Source organism: Heterodontus francisci, unplaced genomic scaffold (genome assembly GCF_036365525.1).
Source record: "Heterodontus francisci isolate sHetFra1 unplaced genomic scaffold, sHetFra1.hap1 HAP1_SCAFFOLD_1152, whole genome shotgun sequence".
NCBI lineage: Eukaryota > Metazoa > Chordata > Chondrichthyes > Heterodontiformes > Heterodontidae > Heterodontus > Heterodontus francisci.
This window is the reverse complement of record NW_027141106.1, coordinates 1-21,096: the sequence shown is the minus strand read 5'-3', so window position 1 is coordinate 21,096 and position 21,096 is coordinate 1. Positions and strand designations below refer to the sequence as shown.

Genomic DNA, 21,096 nt, shown 5'->3' with positions numbered 1-21,096 from the left:
TGAGTGTGGGGGAGAGAGAGAGAGAGAGAGAGAGTGTGGGGGAGAGAGAGAGAGAGAGAGAGTGTGGGGGAGAGAGAGAGAGAGTGGGGGAGAGAGAGAGAGAGTGTGGGGGAGAGAGAGAGTGTGGGGGAGAGAGAGAGTGTGGGGGGAGAGAGAGAGAGAGAGAGTGTGTAGGTGGGAGAGAGAGAGTGTGGGGGAGAGAGAGAGTGTGGGTGGGAGAGAGAGAGAGTGTGGGTGGAGAGAGAGAGAGTGTGGGGGGGAGAGAGAGAGAGTGTGGGGGGGAGAGAGAGAGAGAGTGTGGGGGGGAGAGAGAGAGAGTGAGGGGGAGAGAGAGAGAGTGTGGGTGGGAGAGAGAGAGAGTGTGGGTGGGAGAGAGAGAGAGTGTGGGTGGGAGAGAGAGAGAGAGTGTGGGGGAGAGAGAGAGAGAGTGTGGGGGGAGAGAGAGAGAGTGTGGGGGGGAGAGAGAGAGTGTGGGGGAGAGAGAGAGAGAGTGTGGGGAGAGAGAGAGAGAGAGTGTGGGGGAGAGAGAGAGTGAGGGGGAGAGAGTGAGTGAGGGGGAGAGAGAGAGAGTGTGTGGGGGAGAGAGAGAGTGTGGGGGGAGAGAGAGAGTGTGGAGAGAGAGAGAGAGGATGTGGGGGGGAGAGAGAGAGAGAGAGAGAGAGAGAGAGAGAGTGTGTAGGTGGGGGAGAGAGAGTGTGGGTGGGAGAGAGAGAGAGTGTGGGGGAGAGAGTGAGAGTCTGGGTGGGAAAGAGAGAGAGAGAGAGAGTGTGGGGGGAGAGAGAGAGAGAGAGAGTGTGGGGCAGAGAGTGTGGGAGAGAGAGAGAGTGTGGGGGAGAGAGACAGAGTGTGGGGGGAGAGAGAGAGAGAGAGAGAGTGTGTGTGTGTCGAGGAGAGTGAGAGTCAGAGAGAGAGTGGGTGTGGGAGAGATGAAAGAGAATGGGTTAGTGGGAACGAGAGAGAGAGAGCATCAGAGAGAAAGAAAGGTAGAGATACTAATTGCAATGGACAGAGAGGACAGAGTATGTAAAGTGCGTCAGGTGGGTTTAATCCCACAGTCTTTGTGAGTAACAGACTGAAGGGGAAGGTTACAGAGAAAGGAATTGAGAAAATCTCTACCCGCCCACTGTCAGTGTCTCACATTCAGGCAGTGACACCTGAACAAGGTTCCTATGACATGCATGGTAAACTCACTCCCGCAAACTCTTTTTCACGCCAAGTTTTCTTTCCAAGCCAGTGCGATTTCACGATGACTGTTAGCCTGGGGGTGTGGGAGGGGGTGCAGCAGAGTGAGGGGGAGAGTAAACAATTAAGGGTCCCTCGCGAGGCAACGCCTCACTCCAGAGTTGATTATCCTGCAAGTGGAAGGCGGCTGGTGCCCGTGGGAGCGCCCAATCTTAGAGGCGTAGGTGGCGAGAGGAGTGTCAACAAAGCAATGCCTCCTCATCACTGTCGGCGGACTCCCGTGGTTCAGAGGCCTCAGTCAGCGGCAGCAACAGCATGTCCCGGCCGTTGGCAGGGGGCCCTTCCCCCTCTGCGCCCCGACTCCGCCGTGACAGGCCCCAGAAGACGGAAGCTGCCGTCCCCGCGGGCTGCCGGCCGGGCAGGTCGGGGGCCGCAGGTGGGGGACAGCCCTCGAGGAGTGGGAACTTGCGAGGGAGCGGGACGGCGCCGGCGGAGGAGGAGGGGTGGTCGGTGGCAGTGGGCTCAGGAGCGGGCGTGGCGGCAGCTTCAGGGATTGTGGCGGGAGCCGGGCCCGCCCTGGGGGTCGAGCGACTCAGCAGAGCGTAGAGGCGGGTGCGTCTGAAGCGGCGGGCGAGACGGCGGATGTAGCGGTACCGGCGCCGTCGGCGGGCGGTTTGTTGCGGGGATTCCTGCCGCAGGAGCTGCAGAATCGAGCGGATGTTCCCAATCACTGACATCTGGGAGAGAGACAGCAAACAGGGGAAACAAAAATTACTCATCCCTTGGCAGGTACCAGGCAAATTTCCCAGCACATCGCAAACTCCCTCCTCCCCTGTACTTCATCACTAAACTCCCCAACACCTCATCGCTAAGCTCCCCAACACCTCATCGCTAAGCTCCCCAACACCTCATCGCTAAACTCCCCAACACCTCATCGCTAAACTCCCCAACACCTCATCGTTATCCTCCCTACCACCTCAACGCTAAACTCCCCAACACCTCATCGCTAAACTCCCCAACACCTCATCGCTAAACTCCCCAACACCTCATCGCTAAACTCCCCAACACCTCATCGCTAAACTCCCCAACACCTCAACGCTAAACTCCCCAACACCTCATCGTTATCCTCCCCACCACCTCAACGCTAACTCCCCAACACCTCAACGCTAAACTCCCCAACACCTCATCGCTAAACTCCCCAACACTCATCGCTAAACTCCCCAACACCTCATCGCTAAACTCCCCAACACCTCAACGCTAAACTCCCCAACACCTCATCGCTAAACTCCCCAACACCTCAACGCTAAACTCCCCAACACCTCATCGTTATCCTCCCCACCACCTCAACGCTAAACTCCCCAACACCTCAACGCTAAACTCCCCAACACCTCATCGCTAAGCTCCCCAACACCTCATCGCTAAGCTCCCCAACACCTCATCGCTAAGCTCCCCAACACCTCATCGCTAAACTCCCCAACACCTCATCGCTAAGCTCCCCAACACCTCCTCGCTAAGCTCCCCAACACATCATCGCTAAACTCCCCAACACCTCATCGCTAAACTCCCCAACACCTCATCGCTAACTCCCCAACACCTCATCGCTAAACTCCCCAACACCTCATCGCTAAACTCCCCAACACCTCATCACTAAACTCCCCAACACCTCATCGCTAAACTCCCAACAACTCATCGCTAAACTCCCCAACACCTCATCGCTAAACTCCCCAACACCTCATCGCTAAACTCCCCAACACCTCATCGCTAAACTCCCCAACACCTCATCGCTAAACTCCCCAACACCTCATCGTTATCCTCCCCACCACCTCAACGCTAAACTCCCCAACACCTCATCGCTAAACTCCCCAACACCTCATCGCTAAACTCCCCAACACCTCATCGCTAAACTCCCCAACACCTCATCGCTAAACTCCCCAACACCTCATCGCTAAACTCCCCAACACCTCATCGCTAAACTCCCCAACACCTCATCGCTAAACTCCCCAACACCTCATCGTTATCCTCCCCACCACCTCAACGCTAAACTCCCCAACACCTCAACGCTAAACTCCCCAACACCTCATCGCTAAACTCCCCAACACCTCATCGCTAAACTCCCCAACACCTCATCGCTAAACTCCCCAACACCTCATCGCTAAACTCCCCAACACCTCATCGCTAAACTCCCCAACAACTCATCGCTAAACTCCCCAACACCTCATCGCTAAACTCCCCAACACCTCATCGCTAATCTCCCCAACACCTCATCGCTCAACTCCCCAACACCTCATCGCTAAACTCCCCAACACCTCATCGCTAAACTCCCCAACACCTCATCGTTCTCCTCCCCACCACCTCAACGCTAAACTCCCCAACACCTCATCGCTAAACTCCCCAACACCTCATCGCTAAACTCCCCAACACCTCATCGCTAAAATCCCCAACACCTCATCGCTAAACTCCCCAACACCTCATCGCTAAACTCCCCAACACCTCATCGCTAAACTCCCCAACACCTCATCGCTCAACTCCCAACACCTCATCGCTAAACTCCCCAACACCTCATCGTTCTCCTCCTCACCACCTCAACGCTAAACTCCCCAACACCTCATCGCTAAACTCCCCAACACCTCATCGCTAAACTCCCCAACACCTCATCGCTAAAATCCCCAACACCTCATCGCTAAACTCCCCAACACCTCATCGCTAAACTCCCCAACACCTCATCGTTATCCTCCCCAGCACCTCAACGCTAAACTCCCCAACACCTCATCGTTATCCTCCCCACCACCTCATCGCTAAACTCCCCAACACCTCATCGTTATCCTCCCCAACACCTCATCGCTAAACTCCCCAACACCTCATCGCTAAACTCCCCAACACCTCAACGCTAAACTCCCCAACACCTCATCGCTAAACTCCCCAACACCTCATCGTTATCCTCCCCAGCACCTCAACGCTAAACTCCCCAACACCTCAAAGTTATCCTCACCAACACCTCAACGCTATCCTCATCAACACCTCATCGCTAAACTCCCCAACACCTCATCGTTATCCTCCCCACCACCTCATCGCTAAACTCCCCAACACCTCATCGTTATCCTCCCCAACACCTCATCGCTAAACTCCCCAACACCTCATCGCTAAACTCCCCAACACCTCAACGCTAAACTCCCCAACACCTCATCGCTAAACTCCCCAACACCTCATCGTTATCCTCCCCAGCACCTCAACGCTAAACTCCCCAACACCTCAAAGTTATCCTCACCAACACCTCAACGCTATCCTCACCAACACCTCATCGCTAAACTCCCCAACACCTCATCACTAAACTCCCCAACACTTCATCACTAAACTCCCCAACACTTCATCACTAAACTCCCCAACACTTCATCACTAAACTCCCCAACACTTCATCACTAAACTCCCCAACACTTCATCACTAAACTCCCCAACACTTCATCACTAAACTCCCCAACACTTCATCACTAAACTCCCCAACACTTCATCACTAAACTCCCCAACACTTCATCACTAAACTCCCCAACACCTCATCGTTATCCTCCCCAACACCTCATCGTTATCCTCCCCAACACCTCATCACTAAACTCCCCAACACCTCATCACTAAACTCCCCAACACCTCATCGTTATCCTCCCCAGCATCTCAACGCTATCCTCCCCACCACCTCAACGCTAAACTCCCCAACACCTCAAAGTTATCCTCACCAACACCTCAACGCTATCCTCATCAAGACCTCATCGCTAAACTCCCCAACACCTCAAAGTTATCCTCACCACCACCTCAACGCTATCCTCCCCACCACCTCAACGCTAAACTCCCCAACACCTCATCGCTAAACTCCCCAACACCTCATCGCTAAACTCCCCTACACCTCATCGCTAAACTCCCCAACACCTCATCGCTAAACTCCCCAACACCTCATCGCTAAACTCCCCAACACCTCATCGCTAAACTCCCCAACACCTCATCGCTAAACTCCCCAACACCTCATCGCTAAACTCCCCAACACCTCATCGCTAATCTCCCCAACACCTCATCGCTAATCTCCCCAACACCTCATCGCTAATCTCCCCAACACCTCATCGCTAAACTCCCCAACACCTCATCGCTAAACTCCCCAACACCTCATCGTTATCCTCCCCACCACCTCAACGCTAAACTCCCCATCACCTCATCGCTAAACTCCCCAACACCTCATCGCTAAACTCCCCAACACCTCATCGCTAAACTCCCCAACACCTCATCGCTAAACTCCCCAACACCTCATCGCTAAACTCCCCAACACCTCATCGTTATCCTCCCCACCACCTCATCGCTAAACTCCCCAACACCTCATCGTTATCCTCCCCAACACCTCATCGCTAAACTCCCCAACACCTCATCGCTAAACTCCCCAACACCTCATCGCTAAACTCCCCAACACCTCATCGCTAAACTCCCCAACACCTCATCGTTATCCTCCCCAGCACCTCAACGCTAAACTCCCCAACACCTCAAAGTTATCCTCACCAACACCTGAACGCTATCCTCACCAACACCTCATCACTAAACTCCCCAACACCTCATCACTAAACTCCCCAACACCTCATCACTAAACTCCCCAACACTTCATCACTAAACTCCCCAACACTTCATCACTAAACTCCCCAACACTTCATCACTAAACTCCCCAACACTTCATCACTAAACTCCCCAACACCTCATCGTTATGCTCCCCAACACCTCATCGTTATCCTCCCCAACACCTCATCGTTATCCTCCCCAACACCTCATCACTAAACTCCCCAACACCTCAAAGTTATCCTCACCAACACCTCAACGCTATCCTCACCAACACCTCATCGCTAAACTCCCCAACACCTCAAAGTTATCCTCACCACCACCTCAACGCTATCCTCCCCACCACCTCAACGCTAAACTCCCCAACACCTCATCGCTAAACTCCCCAACACCTCATCGCTAAACTCCCCAACACCTCATCGCTAAACTCCCCAACACCTCATCGCTAAACTCCCCAACACCTCATCGCAAAACTCCCCAACACCTCATCGCTAAACTCCCCAACACCTCATCGCTAAACTCCCCAACACCTCATCGCTAAACTCCCCAACACCTCATCGCTAAACTCCCCAACACCTCATCGCTAAACTCCCCAACACCTCATCGTTATCGTCCCCACCACCTCAACGCTAAACTCCCCAACACCTCATCGCTAAACTCCCCAACACCTCATCGCTAAACTCCCCAACACCTCATCGCTAAACTCCCCAACACCTCATCGCTAAACTCCCCAACACCTCATCGCTAAACTCCCCAACACCTCATCGTTATCCTCCCCAGCACCTCAACGATAAACTCCCCAACACCTCAAAGTTATCCTCACCAACACCTCAACGCTATCCTCACCAACACCTCATCACTAAACTCCCCAACACTTCATCACTAAACTCCCCAACACATCATCACTAAACTCCCCAACACTTCATCACTAAACTCCCCAACACTTCATCACGAAACTCCCCAACACTTCATCACTAAACTCCCCAACACCTCATCGTTATCCTCCCCAACACCTCATCGCTAAACTCCCCAACACCTCATCGCTAAACTCCCCAACACCTCATCGCTAAACTCCCCAACACCTCATCGCTAAACTCCCCAACACCTCATCGCTAAACTCCCCAACACCTCATCGCTAAACTCCCCAACACCTCATCGTTATCCTCCCCAGCACCTCAACGCTAAACTCCCCAACACCTCATCGTTATCCTCCCCAGCACCTCAACGCTAATCTCCCCAACACCTCAAAGTTATCCTCACCAACACCTCAACGCTATCCTCACCAACACCTCATCACTAAACTCCCCAACACTTCATCACTAAACTCCCCAACACTTCATCACTAAACTCCCCAACACTTCATCACTAAACTCCCCAACACTTCATCACTAAACTCCCCAACACTTCATCACTAAACTCCCCAACACTTCATCACTAAACTCCCCAACACCTCATCGTTATCCTCCCCAACACCTCATCACTAAACTCCCCAACACCTCATCACTAAACTCCCCAACACCTCATCACTAAACTCCCCAACACCTCATCGTTATCCTCCCCAGCATCTCAACGCTATCCTCCCCACCACCTCAACGCTAAACTCCCCAACACCTCAAAGTTATCATCACCAACACCTCAACGCTATCCTCACCAACAGCTCATCGCTAAACTCCCCAACACCTCAAAGTTATCCTCACCACCACCTCAACGCTATCCTCCCCACCACCTCAACGCTAAACTCCCCAACACCTCATCGCTAAACTCCCCAACACTTCATCGCTAAACTCCCCAACACTTCATCGCTAATCTCCCCAACACTTCATCGCTAAACTCCCCACCACTTCATCGCTAAACTCCCCAACACTTCATCGCTAAACTCCCCAACACTTCATCACTAAACTCCCCAACACTTCATCACTAAACTCCCCAACACTTCATCACTAAACTCCCCAACACTTCATCACTAAACTCCCCAACACTTCATCACTAAACTCCCCAACACTTCATCACTAAACTCCCCAACACTTCATCACTAAACTCCCCAACACTTCATCACTAAACTCCCCAACACTTCATCACTAAACTCCCCAACACCTCATCGTTATCCTCCCCAACACCTCATCGTTATCCTCCCCAACACCTCATCGTTATCCTCCCCAACACCTCATCACTAAACTCCCCAACACCTCATCACTAAACTCCCCAACACCTCCTCACTAAACTCCCCAACACCTCATCACTAAACTCCCCAACACCTCATCGCTAAACTCCCCAACACCTCATCGTTATCCTCCCCAGCATCTCAACGCTATCCTCCCCACCACCTCAACGCTAAACTCCCCAACACCTCAAAGTTATCCTCACCAACACCTCAACGCTATCCTCACCAACACCTCATCGCTAAACTCCCCAACACCTCATCGCTAAACTCCCCAACACCTCATCGCTAAACTCCCCAACACCTCATCGCTAAACTCCCCAACACCTCATCGCTAAACTCCCCAACACCTCATCGCTAAACTCCCCAACACCTCATCGCTAAACTCCCCAACACCTCATCGCTAAACTCCCCAACACCTCATCGCTAATCTCCCCAACACCTCATCGCTAAACTCCCCAACACCTCATCGCTAAACTCCCCAACACCTCATCGTTATCCTCCCCACCACCTCAACGCTAAACTACCCATCACCTCATCGCTAAACTCCCCAACACCTCATCGCTAAACTCCCCAACACCTCATCGCTAAACTCCCCAACACCTCATCGCTAAACTCCCCAACACCTCATCGTTATCCTCCCCACCACCTCATCGCTAAACTCCCCAACACCTCATCGTTATCCTCCCCAACACCTCATCGCTAAACTCCCCAACACCTCATCGCTAAACTCCCCAACACCTCATCGCTAAACTCCCCAACACCTCATCGCTAAACTCCCCAACACCTCATCGTTATCCTCCCCAGCACCTCAACGCTAAACTCCCCAACACCTCAAAGTTATCCTCACCAACACCTGAATGCTATCCTCACCAACACCTCATCACTAAACTCCCCAACACCTCATCACTAAACTCCCCAACACTTCATCACTAAACTCCCCAACACTTCATCACTAAACTCCCCAACACTTCATCACTAAACTCCCCAACACCTCATCGTTATGCTCCCCAACACCTCATCGTTATCCTCCCCAACACCTCATCGTTATCCTCCCCAACACCTCATCACTAAACTCCCCAACACCTCAAAGTTATCCTCACCAACACCTCAACGCTATCCTCACCAACACCTCATCGCTAAACTCCCCAACACCTCAAAGTTATCCTCACCACCACCTCAACGCTATCCTCCCCACCACCTCAACGCTAAACTCCCCAACACCTCATCGCTAAACTCCCCAACACCTCATCGCTAAACTCCCCTACACCTCATCGCTAAACTCCCCAACACCTCATCGCTAAACTCCCCAACACCTCATCGCAAAACTCCCCAACACCTCATCGCTAAACTCCCCAACACCTCATCGCTAAACTCCCCAACACCTCATCGCTAAACTCCCCAACACCTCATCGCTAAACTCCCCAACACCTCATCGCTAAACTCGCCAACACCTCATCGCTAAACTCGCCAACACCTCATCGCTAAACTCCCCAACACCTCAGCGCTAAACTCCCCAACACCTCATCGCTAAACTGCCCAACACCTCATCGCTAAACTCCCCAACACCTCATCGTTATCCTCCCCAGCACCTCAACGCTAAACTCCCCAACACCTCAAAGTTATCCACACCAACACCTCAACGCTATCCTCACCAACACCTCATCACTAAACTCCCCAACACTTCATCACTAAACTCCCCAACACTTCATCACTAAACTCCCCAACACTTCATCACTAAACTCCCCAACACTTCATCACTAAACTCCCCAACACTTCATCACTAAACTCCCCAACACTTCATCACTAAACTCCCCAACACCTCATCGTTATCCTCCCCAACACCTCTTCGCTAAACTCCCCAACACCTCATCGCTAAACTCCCCAACACCTCATCGCTAAACTCCCCAACACCTCATCGCTAAACTCCCCAACACCTCATCGCTAAACTCCCCAACACCTCATCGCTAAACTCCCCAACACCTCATCGTTATCCTCCCCAACACCTCAACGCTAAACTCCCCAACACCTCATCGTTATCCTCCCCAGCACCTCAACGCTAAACTCCCCAACACCTCAAAGTTATCCTCACCAACACCTCAACGCTATCCTCACCAACACCTCATCACTAAACTCCCCAACACTTCATCACTAAACTCCCCAACACTTCATCACTAAACTCCCCAACACTTCATCACTAAACTCCCCAACACTTCATCACTAAACTCCCCAACACTTCATCACTAAACTCCCCAACACTTCATCACTAAACTCCCCAACACTTCATCACTAAACTCCCCAACACTTCATCACTAAACTCCCCAACACCTCATCGTTATCCTCCCCAACACCTCATCACTAAACTCCCCAACACCTCATCACTAAACTCCCCAACACCTCATCACTAAACTCCCCAACACCTCATCGTTATCCTCCCCAGCATCTCAACGCTATCCTCCCCACCACCTCAACGCTAAACTCCCCAACACCTCAAAGTTATCATCACCAACACCTCAACGCTATCCTCACCAACAGCTCATCGCTAAACTCCCCAACACCTCAAAGTTATCCTCACCACCACCTCAACGCTATCCTCCCCACCACCTCAACGCTAAACTCCCCAACACCTCATCGCTAAACTGCCCAACACCTCATCGCTAAACTCCCCAACACCTCATCGTTATCCTCCCCAGCACCTCAACGCTAAACTCCCCAACACCTCAAAGTTATCCACACCAACACCTCAACGCTATCCTCACCAACACCTCATCACTAAACTCCCCAACACTTCATCACTAAACTCCCCAACACTTCATCACTAAACTCCCCAACACTTCATCACTAAACTCCCCAACACTTCATCACTAAACTCCCCAACACTTCATCACTAAACTCCCCAACACCTCATCGTTATCCTCCCCAACACCTCTTCGCTAAACTCCCCAACACCTCATCGCTAAACTCCCCAACACCTCATCGCTAAACTCCCCAACACCTCATCGCTAAACTCCCCAACACCTCATCGCTAAACTCCCCAACACCTCATCGCTAAACTCCCCAACACCTCATCGTTATCCTCCCCAACACCTCAACGCTAAACTCCCCAACACCTCATCGTTATCCTCCCCAGCACCTCAACGCTAAACTCCCCAACACCTCAAAGTTATCCTCACCAACACCTCAACGCTATCCTCACCAACACCTCATCACTAAACTCCCCAACACTTCATCACTAAACTCCCCAACACTTCATCACTAAACTCCCCAACACTTCATCACTAAACTCCCCAACACTTCATCACTAAACTCCCCAACACTTCATCACTAAACTCCCCAACACTTCATCACTAAACTCCCCAACACTTCATCACTAAACTCCCCAACACCTCATCGTTATCCTCCCCAACACCTCATCACTAAACTCCCCAACACCTCATCACTAAACTCCCCAACACCTCATCACTAAACTCCCCAACACCTCATCGTTATCCTCCCCAGCATCTCAACGCTATCCTCCCCACCACCTCAACGCTAAACTCCCCAACACCTCAAAGTTATCATCACCAACACCTCAACGCTATCCTCACCAACAGCTCATCGCTAAACTCCCCAACACCTCAAAGTTATCCTCACCACCACCTCAACGCTATCCTCCCCACCACCTCAACGCTAAACTCCCCAACACCTCATCGCTAAACTCCCCAACACTTCATCGCTAAACTCCCCAACACTTCATCGCTAATCTCCCCAACACTTCATCGCTAAACTCCCCAACACTTCATCGCTAAACTCCCCAACACTTCATCGCTAAACTCCCCAACACTTCATCACTAAACTCCCCAACACTTCATCACTAAACTCCCCAACACTTCATCACTAAACTCCCCAACACTTCATCACTAAACTCCCCAACACTTCATCACTAAACTCCCCAACACTTCATCACTAAACTCCCCAACACCTCATCGTTATCCTCCCCAACACCTCATCGTTATCCTCCCCAACACCTCATCGTTATCCTCCCCAACACCTCATCACTAAACTCCCCAACACCTCATCACTAAACTCCCCAACACCTCCTCACTAAACTCCCCAACACCTCATCACTAAACTCCCCAACACCTCATCGCTAAACTCCCCAACACCTCATCGTTATCCTCCCCAGCATCTCAACGCTATCCTCCCCACCACCTCAACGCTAAACTCCCCAACACCTCAAAGTTATCCTCACCAACACCTCAACGCTATCCTCACCAACACCTCATCGCTAAACTCCCCAACACCTCATCGCTAAACTCCCCAACACCTCATCGCTAAACTCCCCAACACCTCATCGCTAAACTCCCCAACACCTCATCGCTAAACTCCCCAACACCTCATCGCTAAACTCCCCAACACCTCATCGCTAAACTCCCCAACACCTCATCGCTAAACTCCCCAACACCTCATCGCTAATCTCCCCAACACCTCATCGCTAAACTCCCCAACACCTCATCGCTAAACTCCCCAACACCTCATCGTTATCCTCCCCACCACCTCAACGCTAAACTACCCATCACCTCATCGCTAAACTCCCCAACACCTCATCGCTAAACTCCCCAACACCTCATCGCTAAACTCCCCAACACCTCATCGCTAAACTCCCCAACACCTCATCGCTAAACTCCCCAACACCTCATCGTTATCCTCCCCACCACCTCATCGCTAAACTCCCCAACACCTCATCGTTATCCTCCCCAACACCTCATCGCTAAACTCCCCAACACCTCATCGCTAAACTCCCCAACACCTCATCGCTAAACTCCCCAACACCTCATCGCTAAACTCCCCAACACCTCATCGCTAAACTCCCCAACACCTCATCGCTAAACTCCCCAACACCTCATCGTTATCCTCCCCAGCACCTCAACGCTAAACTCCCCAACACCTCAAAGTTATCCTCACCAACACCTGAACGCTATCCTCACCAACACCTCATCACTAAACTCCCCAACACCTCATCACTAAACTCCCCAACACTTCATCACTAAACTCCCCAACACTTCATCACTAAACTCCCCAACACTTCATCACTAAACTCCCCAACACTTCATCACTAAACTCCCCAACACCTCATCGTTATGCTCCCCAACACCTCATCGTTATCCTCCCCAACACCTCATCGTTATCCTCCCCAACACCTCATCACTAAACTCCCCAACACCTCAAAGTTATCCTCACCAACACCTCAACGCTATCCTCACCAACACCTCATCGCTAAACTCCCCAACACCTCAAAGTTATCCTCACCACCACCTCAACGCTATCCTCCCCACCACCTCAACGCTAAACTCCCCAACACCTCATCGCTAAACTCCCCAACATCTCATCGCTAAACTCCCCAACACCTCATCGCTAAACTCCCCAACACCTCATCGCTAAACTCCCCAACACCTCATCGCAAAACTCCCCAACACCTCATCGCTAAACTCCCCAACACCTCATCGCTAAACTCCCCAACACCTCATCGCTAAACTCCCCCAACACCTCATCGCTAAACTCCCCAACACCTCATCGCTAAACTCGCCAACACCTCATCGCTAAACTCCCCAACACCTCATCGCTAAACTCCCCAACACCTCATCGCTAAACTCCCCAACACCTCATCGCTAAACTCCCCAACACCTCATCGCTAAACTCCCCAACACCTCATCGTTATCCTCCCCAGCACCTCAACGCTAAACTCCCCAACACCTCAAAGTTATCCTCACCAACACCTCAACGCTATCCTCACCAACACCTCATCACTAAACTCCCCAACACTTCATCACTAAACTCCCCAACACTTCATCACTAAACTCCCCAACACTTCATCACTAAACTCCCCAACACTTCATCACTAAACTCCCCAACACTTCATCACTAAACTCCCCAACACTTCATCACTAAACTCCCCAACACCTCATCGTTATCCTCCCCAACACCTCTTCGCTAAACTCCCCAACACCTCATCGCTAAACTCCCCAACACCTCATCGCTAAACTCCCCAACACCTCATCGCTAACCTCCCCAACACCTCATCGCTAAACTCCCCAACACCTCATCGCTAAACTCCCCAACACCTCATCGCTAAACTCCCCAACACCTCATCGTTATCCTCCCCAGCACCTCAACGCTAAACTCCCCAACACCTCATCGTTATCCTCCCCAGCACCTCAACGCTAAACTCCCCAACACCTCAAAGTTATCCTCACCAACACCTCAACGCTATCCTCACCAACACCTCATCACTAAACTCCCCAACACTTCATCACTAAACTCCCCAACACTTCATCACTAAACTCCCCAACACTTCATCACTAAACTCCCCAACACTTCATCACTAAACTCCCCAACACTTCATCACTAAACTCCCCAACACTTCATCACTAAACTCCCCAACACCTCATCGTTATCCTCCCCAACACCTCATCGTTATCCTCCCCAACACCTCATCGTTATCCTCCCCAACACCTCATCACTAAACTCCCCAACACCTCATCACTAAACTCCCCAACACCTCCTCACTAAACTCCCCAACACCTCATCACTAAACTCCCCAACACCTCATCGCTAAACTCCCCAACACCTCATCGTTATCCTCCCCAGCATCTCAACGCTATCCTCCCCACCACCTCAACGCTAAACTCCCCAACACCTCAAAGTTATCCTCACCAACACCTCAACGCTATCCTCACCAACACCTCATCGCTAAACTCCCCAACACCTCATCGCTAAACTCCCCAACACCTCATCGCTAAACTCCCCAACACCTCATCGCTAAACTCCCCAACACCTCATCGCTAAACTCCCCAACACCTCATCGCTAAACTCCCCAACACCTCATCGCTAAACTCCCCAACACCTCATCGCTAAACTCCCCAACACCTCATCGTTATCCTCCCCACCACCTCAACGCTAAACTCCCCAACACCTCATCGCTAAACTCCCCAACACCTCATCGCTAAACTCCCCAACACCTCATCGCTAAACTCCCCAACACCTCATCGCTAAACTCCCCAACACCTCATCGTTATCCTCCCCAGCACCTCAACGCTAAACTCCCCAACACCTCAAAGTTATCCTCACCAAGACCTCAACGCTATCCTCACCAACACCTCATCACTAAACTCCCCAACACTTCATCACTAAACGCCCCAACACTTCATCACTAAACTCCCCAACACTTCATCACTAAACTCCCCAACACTTCATCACTAAACTCCCCAACACTTCATCACTAAACTCCCCAACACTTCATCACTAAACTCCCCAACACTTCATCACTAAACTCCCCAACACTTCATCACTAAACTCCCCAACACTTCATCACTAAACTCCCCAACACCTCATCGTTATCCTCCCCAACACCTCATCGTTATCCTCCCCAACACCTCATCACTAAACTCCCCAACACCTCATCACTAAACTCCCCAACACCTCATCGTTATCCTCCCCAGCATCTCAACGCTATCCTCCCCACCACCTCAACACTAAACTCCCCAACACCTCAAAGTTATCCTCACCAACACCTCAACGCTATCCTCACCAACACCTCATCGCTAAACTCCCCAACACTCTCAAAGTTATCCTCACCAACACCTCAACGCTATCCTCCCCACCACCTCAACCCTGAACTCCCCAACACCTCATCGCTAAACTCCCCAACACCTCATCGCTAAACTCCCCAACATCTCATCGCTAAACTTCCCAACACCTCATCGCTATCCTCCCCAACACCTCATCGCTATCCTCCCCAACACTTCATCGCTATCCTCCCCAACACCTCATCGCTATCCTCCCCAACACCTCATCGCTAAACTCCCCAACACCTCATCGCTAAACTCCCCAACACCTCATCGCTAAACTCCCCAACACCTCATCGCTAAACTCACCAACACCTCATCGCTAAACTCCCCAACACCTCATCGTTATCCTCCCCACCACCTCAACGCTAAACTCCCCAACACCTCATCGCTAAACTCCCCAACACCTCATCGTTAACCTCCCCAGCACCTCAACGCTAAACTCCCCACCACCTCATCGCTAAACTCCCCAACACCTCATCGTTATCCTCCCCAACACCTCATTGCTAAACTCCCCAACACCTCATCGCTAAACTCCCCAACACCTCATCGCTAAACTGCCCAACACCTCAACGCTAAACTCCCCAACACCTCAACGCTAAACTCCCCAACACCTCATCGCTAAACTCCCCAACACCTCATCGCTAAACTCCCCCAACACCTCATCGTTATCCTCCCCAGCACCTCAACGCTAAACTCCCCAACACCTCAAAGTTATCCTCACCAACACCTCATCACTAAACTCCCCAACACCTCATCACTAAACTCCCCAACACTTCATCACTAAACTCCCCAACACTTCATCACTAAACTCCCCAACACTTCATCACTAAACTCCCCAACACCTCATCGTTATCCTCCCCAGCACCTCAACGCTAAACTCCCCAACACCTCAAAGTTATCCTCACCAACACCTCATCACTAAACTCCCCAACACCTCATCACTAAACTCCCCAACACTTCATCACTAAACTCCCCAACACTTCATCACTAAACTCCCCAACACTTCATCACTAAACTCCCCAACACCTCATCGTTATCCTCCCCAACACCTCATCGCTAAACTCCCCAACACCTCATCGCTAAACTCCCCAACACCTCATCGCTAAACTCCCCAACACCTCATCGCTAAACTCCCCAACACCTCATCGCTAAACTCCCCAACACCTCATCGCTAAACTCCCCAACACCTCATCGCTAAACTCCCCAACACCTCATCGCTAAACTCCCCAACACCTCATCGCTAAACTCCCAACACCTCATCGCTAAACTCCCCAACACCTCATCGCTATCCTTCCCAACACCTCATCGCTATCCTCCCCAACACCTCATCGCTAAACTCCCCAACACCTCATCGCTAAACTCCCCAACACCTCATCGCTAAACTCCCCAACACCTCATCGCTAAACTCCCCAACACCTCGTCGCTAAACTCCCCAACACCTCGTCGCTAAACTCCCCAACACCTCATCGCTATCCTCCCCAACACCTCATCGCTATTCTCCCCAACACCTCATCGCTATCCTCCCCAACACCTCATCGCTATCCTCCCCAACACCTCATCGCTATCCTCCCCCACACCTATTCGCTATCCTCCACCACACCTCATCGCTATCCTCCCCCACACCTCATCGCTATCCTCCCCAACACCTCATCACTAAACTCCTCCCAAACTCCTCATCACTATCCTCCCAAGCACCTCATCACTAAACTCCCCAGCGCCTCATCACTAAACTCCCCAACACCTCATCACTAAACTCCCCAACACCTCATCACTAAACTCCCCAGCAACTCATCACTAAACTCCCCAGCACCTCATCACTAAACTCCCCAGCACCTCATCACTAAACTCCCCAGCACCTCATCACTAAACTCCCCAGCACCTCATCACTAAACTCCCCAGCACCTCATCACTAAACTCCCCAGCACCTCATCACTAAACTCCCCAGCACCTCATCACTGAACTCCCCAGCACCTATTTACTAAACTCCTCAACACCTCATCACTAAACTCTCCAGCACCTCATCACTAAACTCCCCAACACCTCATTACTATCCTCACCAACTGATGCCTCCAAATTCAATCCCCTCCCACCAGCCCCCAGCCACTTACATCATTGGGGTTTTCTGTGGGAAAGTCCTCGACGGGGGGAATGGCTCCTTGAGCGATTAATTCTCCATAAGATGGAGGGGCTCGACGCTGGACTGCCTCCATGTGAGCCAGAGGGGTGAACAGGCTACAGGAAAGAACAGACACGGGGTTAGATACAGAGTAAAGCTCCCTCTACACTGTCCCCATCAAACACTCCCAGGACAGGTACAGTACGGGGTTAGATACAGAGTAAAGCTCCCTCTACACTGTCCCCATCAAACACTCCCAGGACAGGTACAGTACGGGGGTTAGATACAGAGTAAAGCTCCCTCTACACTGTCCCCATCAAACACTCCCAGGACAGGTACAGTACGGGGGTTAGATACAGAGTAAAGCTCCCTCTACACTGTCCCCCATCAAACACTCCCAGGACAGGTACAGTACGGGGGTTAGATACAGAGTAAAGCTCCCTCTACACTGTCCCCATCAAACACTCCCAGGACAGGTACAGTACGGGGTTAGATACAGAGTAAAGCTCCCTCTACACTGTCCACATCAAACACTCCCAGGACAGGTACAGTACGGGGTTAGATACAGAGTAAAGCTCCCTCTACACTGTCCACATCAAACACTCCCCAGGACAGGTACAGTACGGGGGTTAGATACAGAGTAAAGCTCCCTCTACACTGTCCACATCAAACACTCCCAGGACAGGTACAGTATGGGGTTAGATACAGAGTAAAGCTCCCTCTACACTGTCCCCATCAAACACTCCCAGAACAGGTACAGTACGGGGTTAGATACAGAGTAAAGCTCCCTCTACACTGTCCACATCAAACACTCCCAGGACAGGTACAGTACGGGGGTTAGATACAGAGTAAAGCTCCCTCTACACTGTCCCCATCAAACACTCCCAGGACAGGTACAGTACGGGGTTAGATACAGAGTAAAGCTCCCTCTACACTGTCCACATCAAACACTCCCAGGACAGGTACAGTACGGGGTTAGATACAGAGTAAAGCTCCCTCTACACTGTCCACATCAAACACTCCCCAGGACAGGTACAGTACGGGGGTTAGATACAGAGTAAAACTCTCTCTACACTGTCCACATCAAACACTCCCAGGACAGGTATAGTACGGGGGTTAGATACAGAGTAAAGCTCCCTCTACACTGTCCCCATCAAACACTCCCAGGACAGGTACAGTACGGGGTTAGATACAGAGTAAAGCTCCCTCTACACTGTCCCCATCAAACACTCCCAGGACAGGTACAGTACGGGGGTTAGATACAGAGTAAAGCTCCCTCTACACTGTCCCCATCAAACACTCCCAGGACAGGTACAGTACGGGGGTTAGATACAGAGTAAAGCTCCCTCTACACTGTCCCCCATCAAACACTCCCAGGACAGGTACAGTACGGGGGTTAGATACAGAGTAAAGCTCCCTCTACACTGTCCCCATCAAACACTCCCAGGACAGGTACAGTACGGGGGTTAGATACTGAGTAAAGCTCCCTCTACACTGTCCACATCAAACACTCCCAGGACAGGTACAGTACGGGGGTTAGATACAGAGTAAAGCTCCCTCTACACTGTCCACATCAAACACTCCCAGGACAGGTACAGTACGGGGGTTCGATACTGAGTAAAGCTCCCTCTACACTGTCCACATCAAACACTCCCAGGACAGGTACAGTACGGGGTTAGATACAGAGTAAAGCTCCCTCTACACTGTCCCCATCAAACACTCCAGGACAGGTACAGTACGGGGGTTAGATACAGAGTAAAGCTCCCTCTACACTGTCCCCATCAAACACTCCCAGGACAGGTACAGTACGGGGGTTAGATACTGAGTAAAGCTCCCTCTACACTGTCCACATCAAACACTCCCAGGACAGGTACAGTACGGGGGTTAGATACAGAGTAAAGCTCCCTCTACACTGTCCACATCAAACACTCCCAGGACAGGTACAGTACGGGGGTTAGATACTGAGTAAAGCTCCCTCTACACTGTCCACATCAAACACTCCCAGGACAGGTACAGTACGGGGGTTAGATACTGAGTAAAGCTCCCTCTACACTGTCCACATCAAACACTCCCAGGACAGGTACAGTACGGGGGTTAGATACAGAGTAAAGCTCCCTCTACACTGTCCCCCATCAAACACTCCCAGGACAGGTACAGTACGGGGGTTAGATACAGAGTAAAGCTCCCTCTACACTGTCCCATCAAACACTCCCAGGACAGGTACAGTACGGGGGTTAGATACTGAGTAAAGCTCCCTCTACACTGTCCACATCAAACACCAGGACAGGACAGTACGGGGGTTAGATACAGAGTAAAGCTCCCTCTACACTGTCCCCATCAAACACTCCCAGGACAGGTACAGTACGGGGGTTAGATACAGAGCAAAGCTCCCTCTACACTGTCCACGTCAAAAAAAAAACGGGGTTACATACAGGGTAAAGCTCCCTCCACAAAAAAAAGGAAAACAAAATGGTTTGGCTGCTGCCTAATTGGAGCTGCTGAGTGCATCAATGAGGTGCAGCTGACTGTTGCTGTGTGCTAGGTGCTGGAGGCTGAAAAACAGAAAAACGGGGTTAGATACGGAGTGACGCCGCGTCCCGGCCCCTCTCTCCTCACCTGTAATGGCTGGTCCTGAGTGAATAGAGTTTGCAGGTGCAGCCCATGGCCACCACGAGGAGGAGGGCACACACCAAGCTGCCCACCACGGCTGCCGTCACCACCTTGCGAGGCAGCGGGTGCTCGCAGTCCCTCTCATCGCTTGCCGTCGGCGCAGTCCGGCTGCCCGTCGCAGGCCCAGGTTTCGAAGATGCAGCGGTCGTCAGCGCAGTGGAAGGTCCCCGGCTGGCAGTGCCGGCAGCCCCGCTCGTCCATCCCACCCGGGCAGTTGGTCTGGTAGTCGCAGCGCTCAGCGGGGCTGTAGCAGGCCCGGCTGCGCCCGCCGCAGGGGTAATGTCCGGCCGGGCAGCCCCCGCAGCCCTCCTCGTCCCTGCCGCCCTCACAGTGCCAGACGCCGTCACAGCGCTGCTGGGCGGAGTAGCAAGAGGGGGTCCCGCCATCCAGGCAGGGGTGCTGCCAGGGTGGGCAGAAGCCACGCACCTGGTAGGTGGCGTTGAAGCCAGCCCGGCCCCTGCCACCTGTCGACACGTAGCGCACGGACGCGGACCCCGTGGCTGTGCCCACCGAGAGGACGGAGCCCCCCACCTCCCACTCCGTGTTGTCCTGGGTGCTCAGCTCCGCCAGCGGCCGGGCGCCGGGCTCCCCCCCCTCCCAGACCTCCAGTCGGTCCCCGTCTCCCAGCGCCAGCCCCGGGAAGCTCAGCAGCAGCGGCCGTCGGTCACCCGTGTCGATGCGCCAGCGGCAGTCGTAGGCCGGGCGCCGGGACCCCGCCCGCGCCCCATAGTCCGGTGAAGAGAAGCTGCCGTAGAAACCGCTGAGAGTCCGGCCCCCGCAGG

General features: G+C 52.3%; 1 protein-coding gene across 1 annotated transcript; it reads right to left on the bottom strand.

Moving 5' to 3' along the window:
- Window positions 1-537: 537 nt before the first annotated feature.
- Window positions 538-21,091, bottom strand: LOC137362115 (low-density lipoprotein receptor-related protein 10-like; the record flags this gene model as incomplete). Its single annotated transcript, XM_068026619.1, is given in 4 exon segments — window positions 538-1,919; window positions 17,637-17,760; window positions 20,261-20,403; window positions 20,405-21,091. Coding segments are annotated over 4 exon segments (1,452 nt in total), but the record flags the coding sequence as incomplete, so codon positions are not given.
- Window positions 21,092-21,096: the final 5 nt, after the last annotated feature.